Raw genomic sequence first — 16247 nt, 5'->3', positions numbered from 1 at the left:
GACCTCCACGTGGGTGGTTTGGGAAGCTGAGAGCCTTGGAGATGCTACTGGGGTCCTCGGGGCCAATCCAGGGCCTGGCCGAGGGGGAGGGGTGCTGCTCTCGGCTCTTAGTCCATCAAAGGCAATGGCTCAGCACGGCCTCCGCCCAAGGGGAGAGAAGCAGGAGAGAAAGTGCAGTTCTTCTGCAAAGCATTTGCCCTGGGGCAGGCCCACACCCCTTCTGTGATCGCCAGCCAGAGCACATTCTGACCAGAGTGTCCTCCAAGGGGCCCAGCCTCGGCGAACAGACTGCCAAGGCCAGCTGCCTCAGCAGGGCCAACCCACCCCACCCACTGGACTGTCCAGGGCTTCCCTCCAAAGCCCCAGGCGAGCCTGCCCCTGGGCCCCTGCGGGTTTGTCCTGAGCAGCCTGCAGTGAGCGGGGAACTCCCCTTCCCACAGTACAGGCAACAATAAAACCACATCCCTTTCGGAGCAGAGGTAGATGGGGGTCTGACAGTGTGTGGTTTGGACTGAAAAAAATTTAAAAAGCACTTTTAGTCCTTTCATGCCAAGGCCTTCAGGAGGAAGGCAGAGGAAGATGGGAGGTGAAGGGAGTGGAAATCGGACAGCATCTGCAGACCCCTGCACTCGGTAGCCTGAGCAGGCTGGAGACGGGGGGGCCAGGACCTGAGGAACCTCCATTCGCTCAGGGTCCGGGGGGCCAGGCACTGGGCCTGGTATGGGGTGGCCCTGGGGGAGGGAGAGGAGGAGGGGACTGTGCTCTTGCATTAGAGGGTGTTCATGGGATACTGCGGCCACGTTCCCCCAACTTTGGGGCCAGGACTAAATATTGGGAATCCCTCTTTATAGGAAGAGCGGACCTCAGGGTTCCTGCTGCAAGCAGTTGGGGAGATGGCACCCCAGGAAGCTGAAGGAGGCTGACGCCAACCGGGGGCAGCCGCGGGCCCACGATCCTTTTTCTGACCTGCTTCCACTTTCTGCTGCTCGCTGCTCCGGCAGACACTCCCTGGAGCAGAGGTTTCCAGACTAGAATAACTTTATTCAAGAGAATCTGGCTCGGCAGCCAGACAGCCATGCAGGCAGCGTGCTCCATGCCCAGCCTGGGCCCCCTCGTGCCTGTGTCCCTGAGAGGGGCAGGATGGCGAAGCCTTCCTTGGCCACGAAGAACCATGTCCCAGTACAAGCTGTGGCGAGATGTGAGGAGAAACCGTAGGGGACGAGGAGTGGCCAAGGCCCCGGGCGACCGCTGTTCTCCAAGCTGAGTGTTCCGCTCTCCAGGGTCAGAGCCGCTGCCAGGGGGAGGAGGAAGCCACAGGGCCCCTCACCCCCTGCCTGCCTTCCCACGCAGCCTGGGCCATGGCCTGCTTGTCCGTGTAGAGCCCAAGTCCCAGGGACAGGCGGTGGGTTTTTCCTCTTCTTCTTTCTCCAGCCCCTTGGGGGCCCCTCAGGCCTCTGGAGCCCGGCTTGCCCCTCACAAAGACATTGCTTCTTCCCAAGCTGAAGCACACACGGGCCATGGCTGTCTTCTTTCTCTCACGTTCTGCTTAAGGCACTGAATTCCTGAGGGTCCTGTCCCTCCAGGCCCCTCATCTTGGAGGGAGGAGTCATTCAGCAGGGATGCAATTGGCTAATAAATAGAGGGCAGGTGCCAGCAAGGAGGTAACTGAGAGTGTGACGATAATAAATACAGGAGCCGGGTGTGGGTCTCTCTCCTCCGAGGGGCTGGTTATCTTGGGGGAGAAGGATCAGCTCACCTGTCAGAGACCAAACACAGAAAGCAGGGTCAGCATGCTGTGGAGGGTGCGGTCCCTGCTACGGGAGCGGGGACAAAGCCAGAGGGGAAGCAGGGCAGGGAGCACAGGGAGACTGCAGCATGCCTGGACCTCTGCTTGCACCAAAGAGAAGCCGGGAGCTACCCTTCACCAAGCACGTCCCCAGGTGCCCAGCCAGCCCTGCGCTAAGCACCTTCTCATCCACCCTTCACGGTATCTCATGGGGAAGGCACTGTTATTATCATCCTTTTGCAGATGAGAAAACAGATGCTCAGAGAGGTTGGGAAACTTGCCCGAGGTCACACAGCTAGTCGGTGACATGAACCCAGTCTGGCTCCATACACTGATACCTCTGATTACTCGAGGGCAGCAGTCTTCAGACGAGGGTGCAGGTGTCCCGAGAGGTACATGAAAATTGTCCAAGACCTATGTGAGTGCTGATGGCTTTAAAAGAATCTATTTTCAGTTCTCCACCTGAAAACTGCCCGCCTGAGAGGTCTGCTTCCCCATCGTCCTGAGAGTTCGCCACAATTACCTTCCTACCTGGCAGCATCCTGCCCATTCCAAAGCCCTGACAATACTGTGGCCCAAGGCAACAGTATCCAGGAGACACTGAACAAAGAACTCAAGGTGTAGGTGCTGAGGAAGGAAACATGGCAAACACCTGGGCAACCCAGCCTTTTGCCAGTCAGGTGGTTTCCAAGTCTTTGCTTTCAACAAATTAAAGAACAATTCAACCGAATGGTCAGCGTACAGGTCATGAGAAGTCATTTTTGTTCGCAGATCACCTTGATGTTTTTGGGAAAGAGTTTGTGGATGACAAGGGGGTCACATACGAAGTCTGACAAGCTCAGGGGAGGTCAGCTCGGGGGCCCTAGGAACTCAGAGACTAACAGTAACCACACAGGGTAGTCCGAACATAAAACTTCCTAACTGAAAGTGAGTTATGGCAGGAAGGCATGTCCTAGGCCTGTAGCTTCTTTGGCAAAGTTCAACCATTTCCTCCATGAGCCTAAAGTCTTTCTGCTTCTAAGATAACATACCTTTGAAATGCCAGAGTAATCTCTTTTTCCAGGCCCCTCGGGGAGCAACTTCCCACCGGATCAGGAGACCACAGAAGCCCTCATGGTATCTTGTTGCCGGAATACCCTCTCCACGTGCTGTAAATGTTACTCATTTCCTATCCGGTGCCCTCCCATGCAAAAGAAGTATGTGCCTATCCATTTTACTTTCTACCCAATCCCAGAGATTTTCTCGCTTTGCTAATCCTGCCTCCCTTATCGACGGAGCACCAGAGAATTTCATGTAACCCTTCTTTTGTCTCCTTTGATTCTGATGTATAAAAATACGCTGCAGAGCATTTTCTCAATCCATTAATATTTTGCTTCCTGGCAATTGTTAGTTTGACTCAATTAAACTTTTAAAATTTCTCTACAGGTTTGGATGGTTCTTATGGCGACAAGTTCAAGTAATTAAGTGACATTGAGTCCCATCTACTTGTTTATGTGAGCATGGTTTCTCATCCTTTTCATCTATAAAACTGGTGATCAGGAATGGAATTAATGCCGAATCCTGTCTCAGTCGGCAGGAGGTAACATTCATTAACGAGTTAATTAATCCATCTCATTGAGATGCACCCTTAATGAGATTGATGGCATTTTTTTTAAAAAGATTTTTAAAAATTGATTTTGAGAGAAAGAGGAAGAGAGAGGGAGAAAGCGAGAAACATTGATGTGAGAGTGAAGCATCCATCGGTTACCTCCTGCTTGCCCCTTAGGGGGATCGAGCCTGCAACCTAGGCATGTGTCCTGACCAGGAATGGAACCAGCAACCTTTCGGTGCACAGGACGATGCCCAACCAAGCCATATGGGCCTGATTGTACTTTTATATTGAACACTTATTAAAATATAATGTATTTGTGCTGTTTTGATCAATTGGTACTACAGATAATTATTGTGATAATCCATTCCAGGGGAAAATTTAATTTAGAGTTTATGTTTACAGGAAAATAAAATAATTCAAACTTATATGCCATTGTTGTAGCAGATACACATGGCAAGGTGATATATAAAAGACTTCAGCATTAAAACAATTACATTAGGCTGAAATTTTGTGGGGGAAATGAAATGGAAACAGAAGTTCAAGGAAAAAAGAAGCAATGCAAATATGCAACCACTGTTAGAGGAGAATGTTCACATTTATATTTTTTGTTGCTATTATTCATTTCTTTTTAAAATAGACACCTTTCAAAAGAGGACATTCAGAAAGCCAAGAGACATATGAAAACATGCTCAAAGTCACTAATCATCCGAGAGATGCAAATCAAAACAACAATGAGGTACCATCTCACACCTGTCAGACTGGCTATCATCAACAACTCAACAAGCGACAAGTGCTGGAGAGGATGTGGAGAAAAAGGAACACTTGTGCACTGCTGGTGAGAATGCAGACTGGTGCAGCCACTATGGAAGACAGTATGGAGTTTCCTCAAAAAACTTCAAATGGAACTCCCATTTGACCCTGTGATCCCACTTCTAGGAATATATCCCAAGAAACCAGAAACACCAATCAGAAAGGATATATGCACCCCTATGTTCATAGCAGCACAATTCACCATAGCGAAGATCTGGAAACAGCCTAAGTGCCCATCAGTAGATGAATGGATTAGAAAACTGTGATACATCTACACGATGGAATACTATGCTGCTGTAAAAAGGAAGGAACTCTTACCATTTGCAACGTCATGGATGGAACTGGAGAGCATTATGCTAAGTGAAATAAGCCAGTCAATGAAGGAAAAACACATGATCTCACTCATTCATGGATAATAGAGACCATTATAAACTTTTGAACAATAATAGATACAGAGGCAGAGCTGCCTCAAACAGATTGTCAAACTGCAGCGGGAAAGCCAGAGAGGGTTGGGGGGGGGGGCAGGAGGGAGGGGGGTAAGAGATCAATCGAAGGACTTGTATGCATGCATATAAGCATAACCAATGGACATAAGACACTGGGGGGTAGGGGAGGCCAGGGGACTGTCAAGGGCGGGGGGAAAAAAAGGACACATATGTAATACCCTTTGTAATACTTTAAGCAATAAAAAAATAAATTATAAAAAATAAATAAAGTGGATGATGGTGTTAAATTAAAATGCCCTGCCGGGCCAGCATGCTCAGTGATTGAGCTTTGACCTATGAACCAGGAGGTCGCAGTTCGATTCCAGGTCAAGGCACAAGCCTGGGTTGCAGGCTCCATCCCCAGTGTAGGGTGTGCAGGAGGCAGCCAATCAATGATTCTCTCTCATCATTGATGTTTCTATCTCTCCCTCTCCCTCTCCCTCTCCCTTCTTCTCTGAAATCAATAAAAATATATTTTTTAAAAATTAAAATGCCCTATCCCATAGGCATTCCATCTGAAGAGTTATCTAGTGGCTTTATATTAAAACATTAATATTTATAACATGCCGGAAATGATATCTTCGCAACTATTTACAACGTTGATGGAAAAGTTCAGTGTTAACTTAAATGTGAGCAAGAGAGCACGTGGTTTTGAACTTCCGTCAGGAGATTCCCTGGGAGACGTCTGAAGACCGCTGCCCTGGTCGGTGGAGCCACAGGGCCTGCTGGGCCTGCCTGGCTGTGGGGAGCCCTGCATTGCCTGCACTGCCAGCTCCTTCCCGAGCGGCTGCCTGGGCCCAGGGAGAAAGGAGGGCCCCACGCCTGGGGAGACCGGCTTCCCTAGAACCCCTGCCTTCACGGAGTGGGGCGGAAGCCTCCGGGGTCAGCTCCAGGCCCACAGCCCAAAATGATTTCCTGGAGTCTTGGCGCCGAAAGGACCTGTCAGGTGTCTAAGTTACTGTAGAGGTGAAATATTTTGTTTTTACTATTTACTCACATATTTGGGTTTTCCCTTTTCTGATCCTTCTCTGGCCTGGACTACACTCAGGCCTGGACTCCACCCTGGGCCTCCAGGTGTGAAGCCAAGAGGGACAGGTAACATTGGGAGGGAAATAGAAGCGAGTGGCCCCCGGAGCCCCCTGGACGGGGGATAGAAATACAGGGTGTGAGAGCCAGTGGGCAGTTGCTCCTCCCCAAGGCCTCTAGGAAATAGCCCCGAATGTTTTCAGCTATTGGACTTTTCATCACTGGAAGGCAAGAATCTTGTTGGCTTGTTTGCTGGTATACCCGGCAGACAGTCAAGTATTTAAAAAGTATTTCTAGAATGGCTAAATGCTAGGTGGGCCCTGACCCCTCATTTTACACAGAAAGAAACACTAGGCTAGTGGTCGGCAAACTGCGGCTGGCGAGCCACATGCGGCTCTGTGGCCCCTTGAGTGTGGCTCTTCCACAAAATACCACGTGCGGGCGCGCACGTACAGTGCGATTGAAACTTCGTGGCCCATGCGCAGAAGTCGGTATTTTGTGGAAGAGCCACACTCGAGGGGCCAAAGAGCCGCATGTGGCTCACGAGCCGCAGTTTGCCGACCACTGCACTAGGCTCAGAGAGCTGACATGACTTGCTCAAGCCATACAGAGACTCGTGCTAAGCCAGGACAAGATCCAAGGCCCCTGAGGCTTCCTGGGCCCTAGCATCTCTCAAAATGCATCTCCCTGGTCTGGCCCCTAAGACTGCTCTGGTCCTTGCTTTCCCCTTCCCCCAGCATTAACCCTGCTGGTGGGGGCTCCCCTCTGGCTCAGCCTCCTTGTCATCCCTGGCCCCCCAGCACACTCACAGGTGTCAGTCTGTGGGTCTCTGCTTCTCTTTCTTCCTCTTCCCACTGCCCTTGGGTCTCCTCCTGCAATAAGCCAAAAGCATCAGGACAGCGTGGCTGGGAGCTTGTCATGCTGGGACAGGGGCTGGCAGGCCCAAGATCAGCCTGGAGCCCCAGCCAGGCCACTTACCTTTCTGGCTTCGTTATCTGCGACACCGGCCTGGGGAAACAGAGGCCAGGGGAGAATCAGGAGCGTGGTAAGTGTGGGCGGCCTGCCACCCACTCACCTCCCCTCGGACATTCGGGTCCTGGTCCTGCAGTTGGCACTGGAACCACCAGGGGGTAGCATGGAGCTACGGAGGAAGAGATGGCCAGAGGCCTCTGGGCTTCAGCTCCCACTCTAGACTCCGGGGACCCCTCCAAGAGAGAGACAAATTTCCCCTCAGGGGCCCCTTTCCATAACCTTCTGCACTTCTCAGCCTCTTGGCATCAAATCTGGGGATTTGTAAGCCTGTCCTTTCCTGCTTTCTCTGTTTATTTTTCCTCTTGTTCCTGCTCTTCATTCCAGGGTGCACCCGGTTTCCTCATGGAGAGTGAGTGAGGCCAGGGAGAGGGGGTGGCAGCTGCCAGCTAAGGCTGCCTGTCAGGGCACAGCTGCCACCTCTGCTCCAGGGATGTGATGCTGCGGGCAAGGGCAGGAGGAGCGGGTGAGGGGCGGAGGCAGGGGAGGTGGGCACAGCCCCACGGTCACCAGGCAGGTCCGGGCTCTGCCTCCGGGGCTGTGGCTGTTGGCCCAGAAGTGAGAAGAAAGGTGTCCCTGTTGGTCAGCCTGTTGGAAGGGGACAGGGCCTCCCTCGGTCTTCCCTGGGAACGGGTGGGGGTGTAGGGCAGCGTGGCCAGGGAATGTTGCCCTCGGCTGGCTGTCTCCCTAGGGAGCCAGGGCAGGGGACCAGGGCCTCTTGGACTGCCTGGTCATGTCTGTGCCATCCTGGGCACGTCAGAGACTCTCGTGGAGCCTCCGTTCCTCGCCTGCCTGCCCCAGCAGAGTGGCTGTGAGGGCAACGGTGGTGTGGAGCATGAAAGGTCAGCGGTCAGCATTGTGCCTGGGAGGAGTCACTGCTGAACTATCGGTGTCTGGCTAAGCCTGGCTGGGAGGAACGGGAGGAAATGGCTGAGGCAGGGCCCCTGACGGCAGTATAGTCGGGGGCCTACAGCCTGGGCTCAGGGCCAAGAGTGGCGGCCAGAGGCCTGGACACTGAGCACAGCCAAGGCCAGGGCAGTGCGGGGTCTCCTGGAGAATGGCCAGGAGAGGTAGCATGAAAAGGGGGGCTTAAGTGCTGGACAGGCTGGGGTTCACTCATACGCTGTGGCAACCGTGGAACCACCAAGCCTGTTTCCTCATCCGTAAAATGGAGCCGATGATAGTACTGACCTCCCAGCATTAAGAACAGGGACCTTGTCTGTCTTGCTCACCACTCCATCTCCAGCCTGCAGGACAGAGCCTGGCATACAGTAGGTGCTCAATTAATTCTCATTTGAATGAGAATGAGAACACCTGAACACTGAATGAGAAAACACATTCAAGTGCCTAGTGTGGGGCTAGGCGCACAGAAGGGCACCATAAATGATGGTGGTCCCTTTGTTCCCACCCCAGAATAGGGCTCAGGACCTCTCATCTGGAGCCTCCACCCATAGCCCAGGCCACCAGGACCGCACCTCAGCGGCTTCTCTTCCCTAGGCCGGTCGGCAGTGCTGGGCCTGCTTCTCCGGGAAACGAATGCTCAGATGCCCTGGGAATGGGCTGGTTAGAGGCTCTGCTGGGTGGGGGTGCAATTATACAGAAACCCCAATGCCTTCTTCCTTCTGCCCCTTTCCTCCTGCCATAGCTTGTCCTTCCCTGTGCTCCTCTGCCCAACTGTCCCCTTCCACAGGCACCAGTCTGGCCCAGAACTAAGCCCAGGCTTGAAATGTCCTTGCCTCAGTGTCTCTTCCAGGGCTGTGGCAACTGCCTCCCAACTCAGGGAGGGGACGGTGGGCCCTGAGCCCCTGAAAGTCTGGGAGGGACTCAGGCTTCCTTCCCCCTTGTGCCTTCTTGGCGGCTGTGCTCCAACTCCTGGGACCACCTCCTCGGGCAAACACTGGCTGATGTGGGGACAAAACACAGCTGCCTCTGGTCCCTGCTTTCCCTGGCCGGCCTCCCTCGGCCAGGAAGGAAGAGTGGCCTGCAGCAGGGATGGCGGCCGTGCGGCTCAGGCTGCCCCGCACACGGGGCCTGTCCCTGCCCCTCCCTGAGCACCTACCTGCACGCGCAGTGTGTGTGCTGGGAGAATGTCATCTCCACGTAGGAGGACCGATGCTCGGAGCTGATCCTCAGGATCTGCGGGAGAGAAAGGTTGGTGCCTGGGTTGGGGGATGGCCGTGGGTTTCCAACATTTCCCACACCCTCCTTGGGGGGAGGACCAGACTCCACGTTTCCCCCCACCCTTTGGATGACATGCCCTCATTCTGCTTTGAGGAGTGGGGCACACAGCCCTCCCATCAGCATGTGGATCTGAGGGAGGCCCTTCCACGGCCACCAGCATAGCAACAGCGTAGCAGGGAGGCCCATGCTCTGGAGTCAGAGACACAGGTTGAAAGCGTGGCTCTTCTCCCTGCTGAGCAAAGGAAGTAACATCCCCGAACCTCACGTTTCTCATCTGTGAAATGGGAGTGAGACTTGCCTTAAAGGCTGAATGGTGAGGTAGTGAAGTGCCTAGCACAGGGCTTGGCATTACTCAGTAAGTGTAATACGAACCATTGTGTTGTGTGTGCGTGCACGTGTGTGTGTGTGTGTGTGTGTGTGTGTGTGTGTGTAAGGTTCAGGGCACCAAGTACTCCTGGTATAAACAGGGATTTCTTGAGTCTGAGCAGATTCAAATCTTTTCCATCCCCTACCAGGTATCCTCAGACCTGGAGTGGGGCTAAGCTGGAGCCTGGGAGAGCTGGTAAGGGAGGGAAAAGTGGGCCCAAAGTCGGGATGCAGGCTCCAAAAGGCGGGCACTGTGCTGGGTGGAAAGGGCCTGAGAGTCAGTTGCAGTCCTGTGACCTCGGGCTGCCCTCCTCCCCTCTCCAGGTCCCTTCTGGTAGTCGGTGCTGAGAACCTCTGAGCAGGGTGTGGACAAGGGGGCAGGCCGGGCGTGAGGAGGCCCTCCCTACCTGCATGGTGATGTTGGTCGTCTCCACCGGCACACAGTGCAGGGCCTCATCCCCACAGCAGCCTGTGCAGCGCAGCAAGGGGACACAGGACGGGCTGAACATGTACTGCGTCTCCTGGGGGTACTCCGACAAGACGTCCACCAGCTTCTCCATTGCCCGGCAGTAGCTGCGGCCCCACACTACCTGGAAGGGCATCACTGCAAGAGGGCACAGTCAGCTGGTCAGGTCAGGAGAGGCTGCTCCTCGATGCCCCCCCGTCCTGGCTCCTTAGCCTGGCAGAGCCTCCTCCTCCAGGAAGCCCTCAGCCTATCTGAGCCTCCTCTGCTCTGAACTGATGCCACCCCTCTGGGAAGACTGCTGGACCTTTAGCTGGCCTGGCAGAATTTCCCAGTGTCCCGAGTTCTCCCCTGTGTTCTCAGTGCGGCACCCACACCTGGCTTGGGGTCCCTGGAGCTCCAAGGAGCGTGCCCGGCTGCCCCCAGGCCCGCTGGGTCTTTCTCAGGCCTGCGCTGGCGCCTCCTCGGTCCTCGGGACTTTGCAGAAAACATTTCTGCACCTTCTGTGAGACTGGCTTGCAGAGTGCGCCCTCGTCTTTATTTCCTGCCCCACGCTGGGCCGGCTCCTTAGCCAGGCAGCCAAGCCTGCAGCCAGCCCTGTGCTCCATTCCCACTCCTCATTTTACCTGGACCAGCCCTTGAACCAAACTGGGCCACGTCACCGTCATTCCCACCTTTGGGCTACGTTCCTCCCCCACTTCTCATTTCTAACCAAATGCAGCTTGCCACCCATTTCTCCAGGCCCACCTCCCCGCCTCTCCAAAGCTTTCTCCAGCTTTTCTAGTGTGAACAGATGTTCCTCCTTCCAGTATAACTAGGCCCCAAGGGCTGGCCTTATCTTGATCACTGGGGCTCTTATCTCCTTTACAAGCAAGTCGAGGCCCTGTGAGGACAGGGACCCAAGCACCCAGTAAACACAGGCTAAATAATGACTTATTGATCAGATGATTGTTCACTGAAGAATATCGGGACATCGCCCATCCCCAGGCCTGGCCTCTGACCCCCACGATGTCCTGTGGTCATGAGCAAAGCTTTTGGGGGCTGATCTGGAATCTCTCAAAATATGCTACTCCTTCAGGGGAAGGCCTGGTCCCAAAGAGAGGCTCACAGGACGTGAGTAGCCAGAAGCAGGAGACCTCGCTTCCAGTCCCGGCCCTCCACTGACTGTGTGACCTTGGGGAGGTCACTTAACCTTTCTGGGATATCAGTTTCCTCAGCTGGGGAAAGAGAAGCAGGTTGGGAATAGATGGCTGCTAAGGGCTCTCCCAGCTCTGACAGACAGTCTGTGATTCTGGGCACACAACCCAGTCCAGCCTTGAGACCGTGGGCAGATACACATCTCCGGCCCTGGGTCATGTTGCCCTACACAGGATGGTTGTCCTCAGCTGGTGGCAGAGGGCACGGGATCTGGGTCAGCCAGCAGCCATCATGGTTCTCCCAGCAGCCCCCTCACCTCCTTTCTAGGAGGCGGAAGGGGCCAAAGTCCATCCCATGGAGCCTATGAGGATGGGAGTCTCAGGGTAATCTCTGAGGAAAAATAAACTTCAGCCTCGCAGAGGCCCTGGGGAAAGGCTGCAAGCTGGTGGGAAACACCCAAGAGGCGGCGTGTCCACGTGGAGCCGGCCGAGGAGGCCAGAGGCAATAAAAGCCGTGCTTATCTGGGCGTCTGCTGCTCCACTCTGCTTTGTGCGCTTAGGGGGCACTGGGGCTGGGCCCGGGCATGGGAGGAGGACTGGTGCCTCCCCTGATCCTGCCTCCCAGGCCACTGGGACACTCTCCCTGCACCCCCAAGTGGGAAACAAGCCCCTCTTCCCACAAGCGGCCCGAAACCCCAGGGAAGCCAGCCTCTGCAGTGCAAGGTCAGAGGGGCACCTCCCCATCACAGCTCCGTGAACGCCTGTTTAGTCTAAACTCTCCATGAGGCGATGTAACTCTGGACGTTTAATCTCTACCGTGGAAAACATAAATAACAGCAGAGAACAGCCAGCTGACAGTGCCGTGGAGGCTCAGGATCCTCCCCTGGGAGCAGCCACTGGGGGGGGGGGGGGGACAGCAGCAGAGAAGGGGTATCCCAGCCCCCTACCAGTCTGCAAACAGATTCCCATCCAGCTGGGCTGTTGGGGCCACAGCCAGGTTAAGCAGAGCCAGCTGAGCCCTGGCGGCAAAAGAAGGGATTTCCTTTCCTCACCCCCGCCCCCCCCAACACACACACAACACAGACTGCATCGACGGGGCCCAGGCTCCAGGGCCCTGAAGCCGCCACTTTCTGGACCACGTGGCAAGGCTGAGGGGGTGAGCCGGGCCTGGTGTACCTGGCAGCCACCGGGAAAGAGGGCAATCCGTTCCTGGAGGCCGCTGCACGGGTGTGTGGGGGAAACAAAGGCGCCGGCTGGGTAAGGGGCCAGTTGAGAAAGGCGTGACCACTCCCAGCTGTGGGCTGAGGCCCTCAGGAAGGAGGTCTGCTCAGCTGCTCCTGAGAGCACTGCCTCTGGGCCGCGAGGCAGGGGTCGGGTGGGAGGAGTGGGAGGCTGTAGCCCAGTGAAGCGCCGGGCCAGGGCGAGGCCATGCAGCAAAGGCTGCTCCCAGGGCCACGAGTGGGTTCTCAACAGCCCTGTGGGTGAGCCTCCTATGTGGTTCCAGCTGCCTACCCCCCGGGACGGAGGAGACTCAAGAAGGGACGTGCCTGATCCTGAGAGCAAGCTCCTGGGGAGCCCCCGGGAGGCCACAGGGCTGGGCAGAGCTGCTGGCCACAGCCCAGGCCCGGCAGGTGTCCTCTCCACAGTCAGGGGTGGGGTGCACAGCCAGCCTGCTGCGAGGGACACGCTGCTCATGCCTGCTCGGCCGTGAGCCGTGGATACTGAGGCGTGTCCACGGCTTAAGGCAACTCCAAGGGCCTCTGTGAGCCTCAGAGTCTCCGTCCATGAAACCGGGAGAATACAAGTGCCTTCCTAGTTCACAGCCCGTGCTCCGCACAGAAGTATAGTAAGTGCCCAACACTGTTACACGACAGTGGCAGTGAAAACCAGCATCCACGGCTGCAAAGTACAGGCCATGCTGTCTCTTGTCCGGGCTTAGCAGGAGGGGATGGCATTGGCAGATTTTGATAACTGGGGTCCAAAGCTCATGGGACGGCCCATGGCCACAATACAGGCTCCCTGACTGGTGAGAATGGCAGGTTAGCTGCCCTCCTAGATAGACACTTCCAAGCCTCCTCACCCTCGTCCCTGGAAAATATATACTCCTGTGTCCCCACCATGGAGTCAGCGAATCCTACAAACTTAGGAAAAACCTTAGCTAGTATGTAGTCTACTGCTCCCATTTACGGATGAGGGAACTGAGGCCCAGGCTCCTTCAGTAGCTGTTGCCTGAAATACGCTAAAAGCATCAAAGAGGATATGGGGTGGAGATGGTGATGGGTCCCTCCCTGAATCCAAGAGAGCATTATATTGTGCTAGCCTCAGCGGGCACAGCAAGGGGAGAGGGAGGATCAATGAAGTCAAGAGCTGCTGCCTCCCCGACCTTCTCAGGACCTGGGATTCAGGCATGAGAGCGTGGCCAGGCCCAGGAGAAGATGACTACCAGGCAGGCAGGCCAGCAGAGAGAGGGTGTTCCCAGCCCCAACTGGCCATCATGCATGTGTGTGTGCACGTCCCTGCACACTCCCACTTCCACTGAGCCGTGGGAAGCCTCAGGAACGGTGTGTGGCCTGACTGCATGTCTTGGAGAGGCAGGCAGGGAGGAGCAAGGCAGGGGGCCTGGCATGAGCGTCCTGCCTTCTGCACGTATGTCTCTTTGGCAACCATCTCGCCCTTTGAAGATTCCCTCTTGATGCAACCCTGGGTGGAGAGTGGAGGGGCCAGGGAGGGCGCGACTCATGTTCTGTCTGTTTGTAATCAATGAAAAGGCCTGGCTGCTGGGAAGGGCTGGCTGCTGGGAAGGTCCCTTCTCCCCTCCTGATTCTCTTGATGGTTTGCCCGCTGTACCCAGCTCCCAGACCACCAGTCTAGCCCCTGGCACACTCACTGCCCACACTGCCCTCCAAGACCTCATCTGCCCCCCGACATCATGCTGGGAAGGGGCTCTGAACCAACTAGACCAACCCTGGGTTACTGGCCCCAGCTATGCTCTCTGGGTGACCCCGGCCCAGGAATACACCTCTCTAGACCTCTGGGTCATAATGGGGGGTTTCTCAAACTCTGCCAACTTTGTCAGCCAGGGCATCAGCCAGCCTGCCGACTTTCCCCAACTTCATATCATCCTGCACCCACCTTTCAGGCCAGTCCCTTCCCACCCTCTGCAGAGGCGTGAACGGAGAGGGCTTGGTGAGCGCACACGCCAGCCCAGCTTGCTTACCTTTCGTCTGTGACGAGTTGTTCCCAGCAGACAGAGCCGGCGGCTGCGGACAGAAAGGTGCAGAAGTGAGGGGGACCATCACGGGCCGTGTGCTCCGAGGCCGAGTGTATTGGCAAGAGCATAGCGGGCCATCCGAGCTCCTTCCCACCCACTGCACACTCTCTGCCCTGACTCCGAGCTGTCTCTTTCCATGTCCAACTAAAACCTCACTGGACCCTGGGTGGGTCCCAGCCCTCACTCTGGCCTCAGTTTCCTCATTTGGAAAGGGTGGGAGTCTGCAGGCTTTTGGAGTACTTTGCTTTCTGCGTCTTGAAGATCTTGCAATTCTTCGGGGTCTTTCTCCTCCCCAGCCCCCTGGCCACCCTGCTGGGCCCTATGCAGCCTGCGCTGGCTGGGTGCCAGAGCCTAGGAGAGGTGATCAGCTGGTGGGAGCGGAGGGGCTGGAGCGGGTGGCGCCAGGAGCTGGTGTGCGGTAACGTTACACCTCTGGCCAGCCCTGCAGCAGCGGGTGGCTGCTGGCGGGGCTTTTCTGCCCCAGGGTCTGTCTAGCCCACCCACTCCTGGGCTGGGGCTGAAGACGCCCAGGGCAGTGGGATAGCGCAGTGGGAAGGCAGCTCATTGGCTTTGTCAGGATTTCACTGCCCAAGCTGGCTCCTGGCCAGACTCCCCCGGCTCCTGGGAAAAGGGCCCTGCTCACTTCCCCAGGCCCTGCACGTGGGACCTCCGGCTGCCCACCCGGGAGAGCCGGTACAGCAGGACCTCTTGTCTGGCCCCGGGCCCTCCCTGGAGCCCTGCGCTCAGCCCCGGGGCAGGCTCCAGCCTCCCCACCCATGGCTCCTTCTGCTGGCTTCCCCCTCCACCAGACCGGGTCAGAGGTCCGAGGGGCGCCTGCCTGGTCACAGGCCTCGACCCTGACCACAAGGTCAGGGACCGGCCTGGGATTAGTGGAGAGATGCTTTTAGCAAAGCCACGGTGGCTCCAGGGGCCAGACAGGAAACCTCCCTCCCGTGCCTGTGGCTTCCCTGCCCCCACCATGACAGACCCCAGGGCCGAAGTCTGGGTCAGCCCGGCCTGAGGTCTCCTCCCAGGCAACGTGGTCCAGCCCGACTCCTGGGAAATGTGTGGACATCCTTGGAGGTGCCGCTCCAGGGAGTGCGTCTGTGGTTTCGGGGCCCCCGGGGTTTGAATGCTGGGGTGGAGGAGATGAGGGGAGCCAGGCTGGGATGAGGGGGTGGGTCTTACCTGGGGAGACACAGCAGGCAGCGCCAGCCCCGCCACGAGCTGCAGGAAGCAAGTGAGCAGCCTCATGGTAGGCATCTTCTCAGACGTCCCGAGGCAGGGGGCTCCGAAGGGAAATCACCATGCTCACCCCGCCGGGGGCGTCCCTGGGACGGGAGCGGCGGAGCTGAGTCGGGGGCTGGATGCCCTCCTCGCGACTGCCCCGAGGTCCCCGCTAGTGGGCTAGCGGCCCGAGCATCCTCTGGGGGCCCGCAGGTAAGTCGTGGCTGGGGGACCTGATTCGAAGCGCCCGGCGGGGTGGGCAGGCGGCCGCCGGGGAAGGCTCGTCGGGCGCTCCGCGCGACCCCAGTCTCCCCGCGGGCCCGTGAAGATGCGGCTTCCTGCTCAGACAGCAGCTCTTAAGGGACTGGAGCTGGTCGGCGACGGGGTTTCGGGAGCTGTGAACGGGGCGGGGCTCCAGGCCGCCCCGCCCACCGCGGACGAGGCTCTCTGGGAGCGGCCGAGCCCCGAGCCCGGCCGGACCGGCGGCGGGGCGGCGCGGCGCGGGGCTGAGCGCGCTCGCTGGTCCCGCAGCGCAGTGCGTGGAAGGGGCTCCGCACGCGGACCCTCGCGCTCCCCGGAGCCCAGCCCGCAGTTTATCCCGGGGCCGGCGGAGCCTGGTGCCCGCGGCGCCAGGACCCCGTGCTGCCAGCGGAACGCCCGCGCTTCTAGGCTGGCTGCTTGGCGTCGGGGCATCGAGCCTGTGGTCGGAGCCCCGCGTTTGCAGCGTCTTACCTCTAGGAAGGCGGCAACTTGGTCTGGCCCTTTATTTCCAGGGCCACCCTATGCCGTCGCCACAATCCTCAGGCGTGAAAGAGTGCCCCTGCGTGTATATATGGTGCATCCATATGCGCTCGAGGAGTGGGCGTGTGTGTCACT

General features: G+C 57.0%; 1 protein-coding gene across 1 annotated transcript; it reads right to left on the bottom strand.

Moving 5' to 3' along the window:
- Positions 1-1023: 1023 nt before the first annotated feature.
- PGF (placental growth factor) lies at positions 1024-15407 on the bottom strand (the record flags this gene model as incomplete). The annotated part of the gene is made up of 6 exons (XM_081106825.1): positions 1024-1756; positions 6677-6706; positions 8787-8863; positions 9682-9878; positions 14091-14133; positions 15333-15407. 6 exons carry the CDS (start codon positions 15405-15407, stop codon positions 1753-1755), a joined length of 426 nt encoding a protein of 141 aa, XP_080962951.1. The 3' UTR covers positions 1024-1752.
- Between the last annotated feature and the right edge of the window lie 840 nt (positions 15408-16247).

The sequence above is a fragment of the Myotis nattereri genome, assembly GCF_964212035.1.
Source record: "Myotis nattereri genome assembly, chromosome: 1".
Lineage (NCBI taxonomy): Eukaryota > Metazoa > Chordata > Mammalia > Chiroptera > Vespertilionidae > Myotis > Myotis nattereri.
Note: the sequence above shows the minus strand (reverse complement) of the source record. Positions and strands in the feature narration are given on the sequence as shown.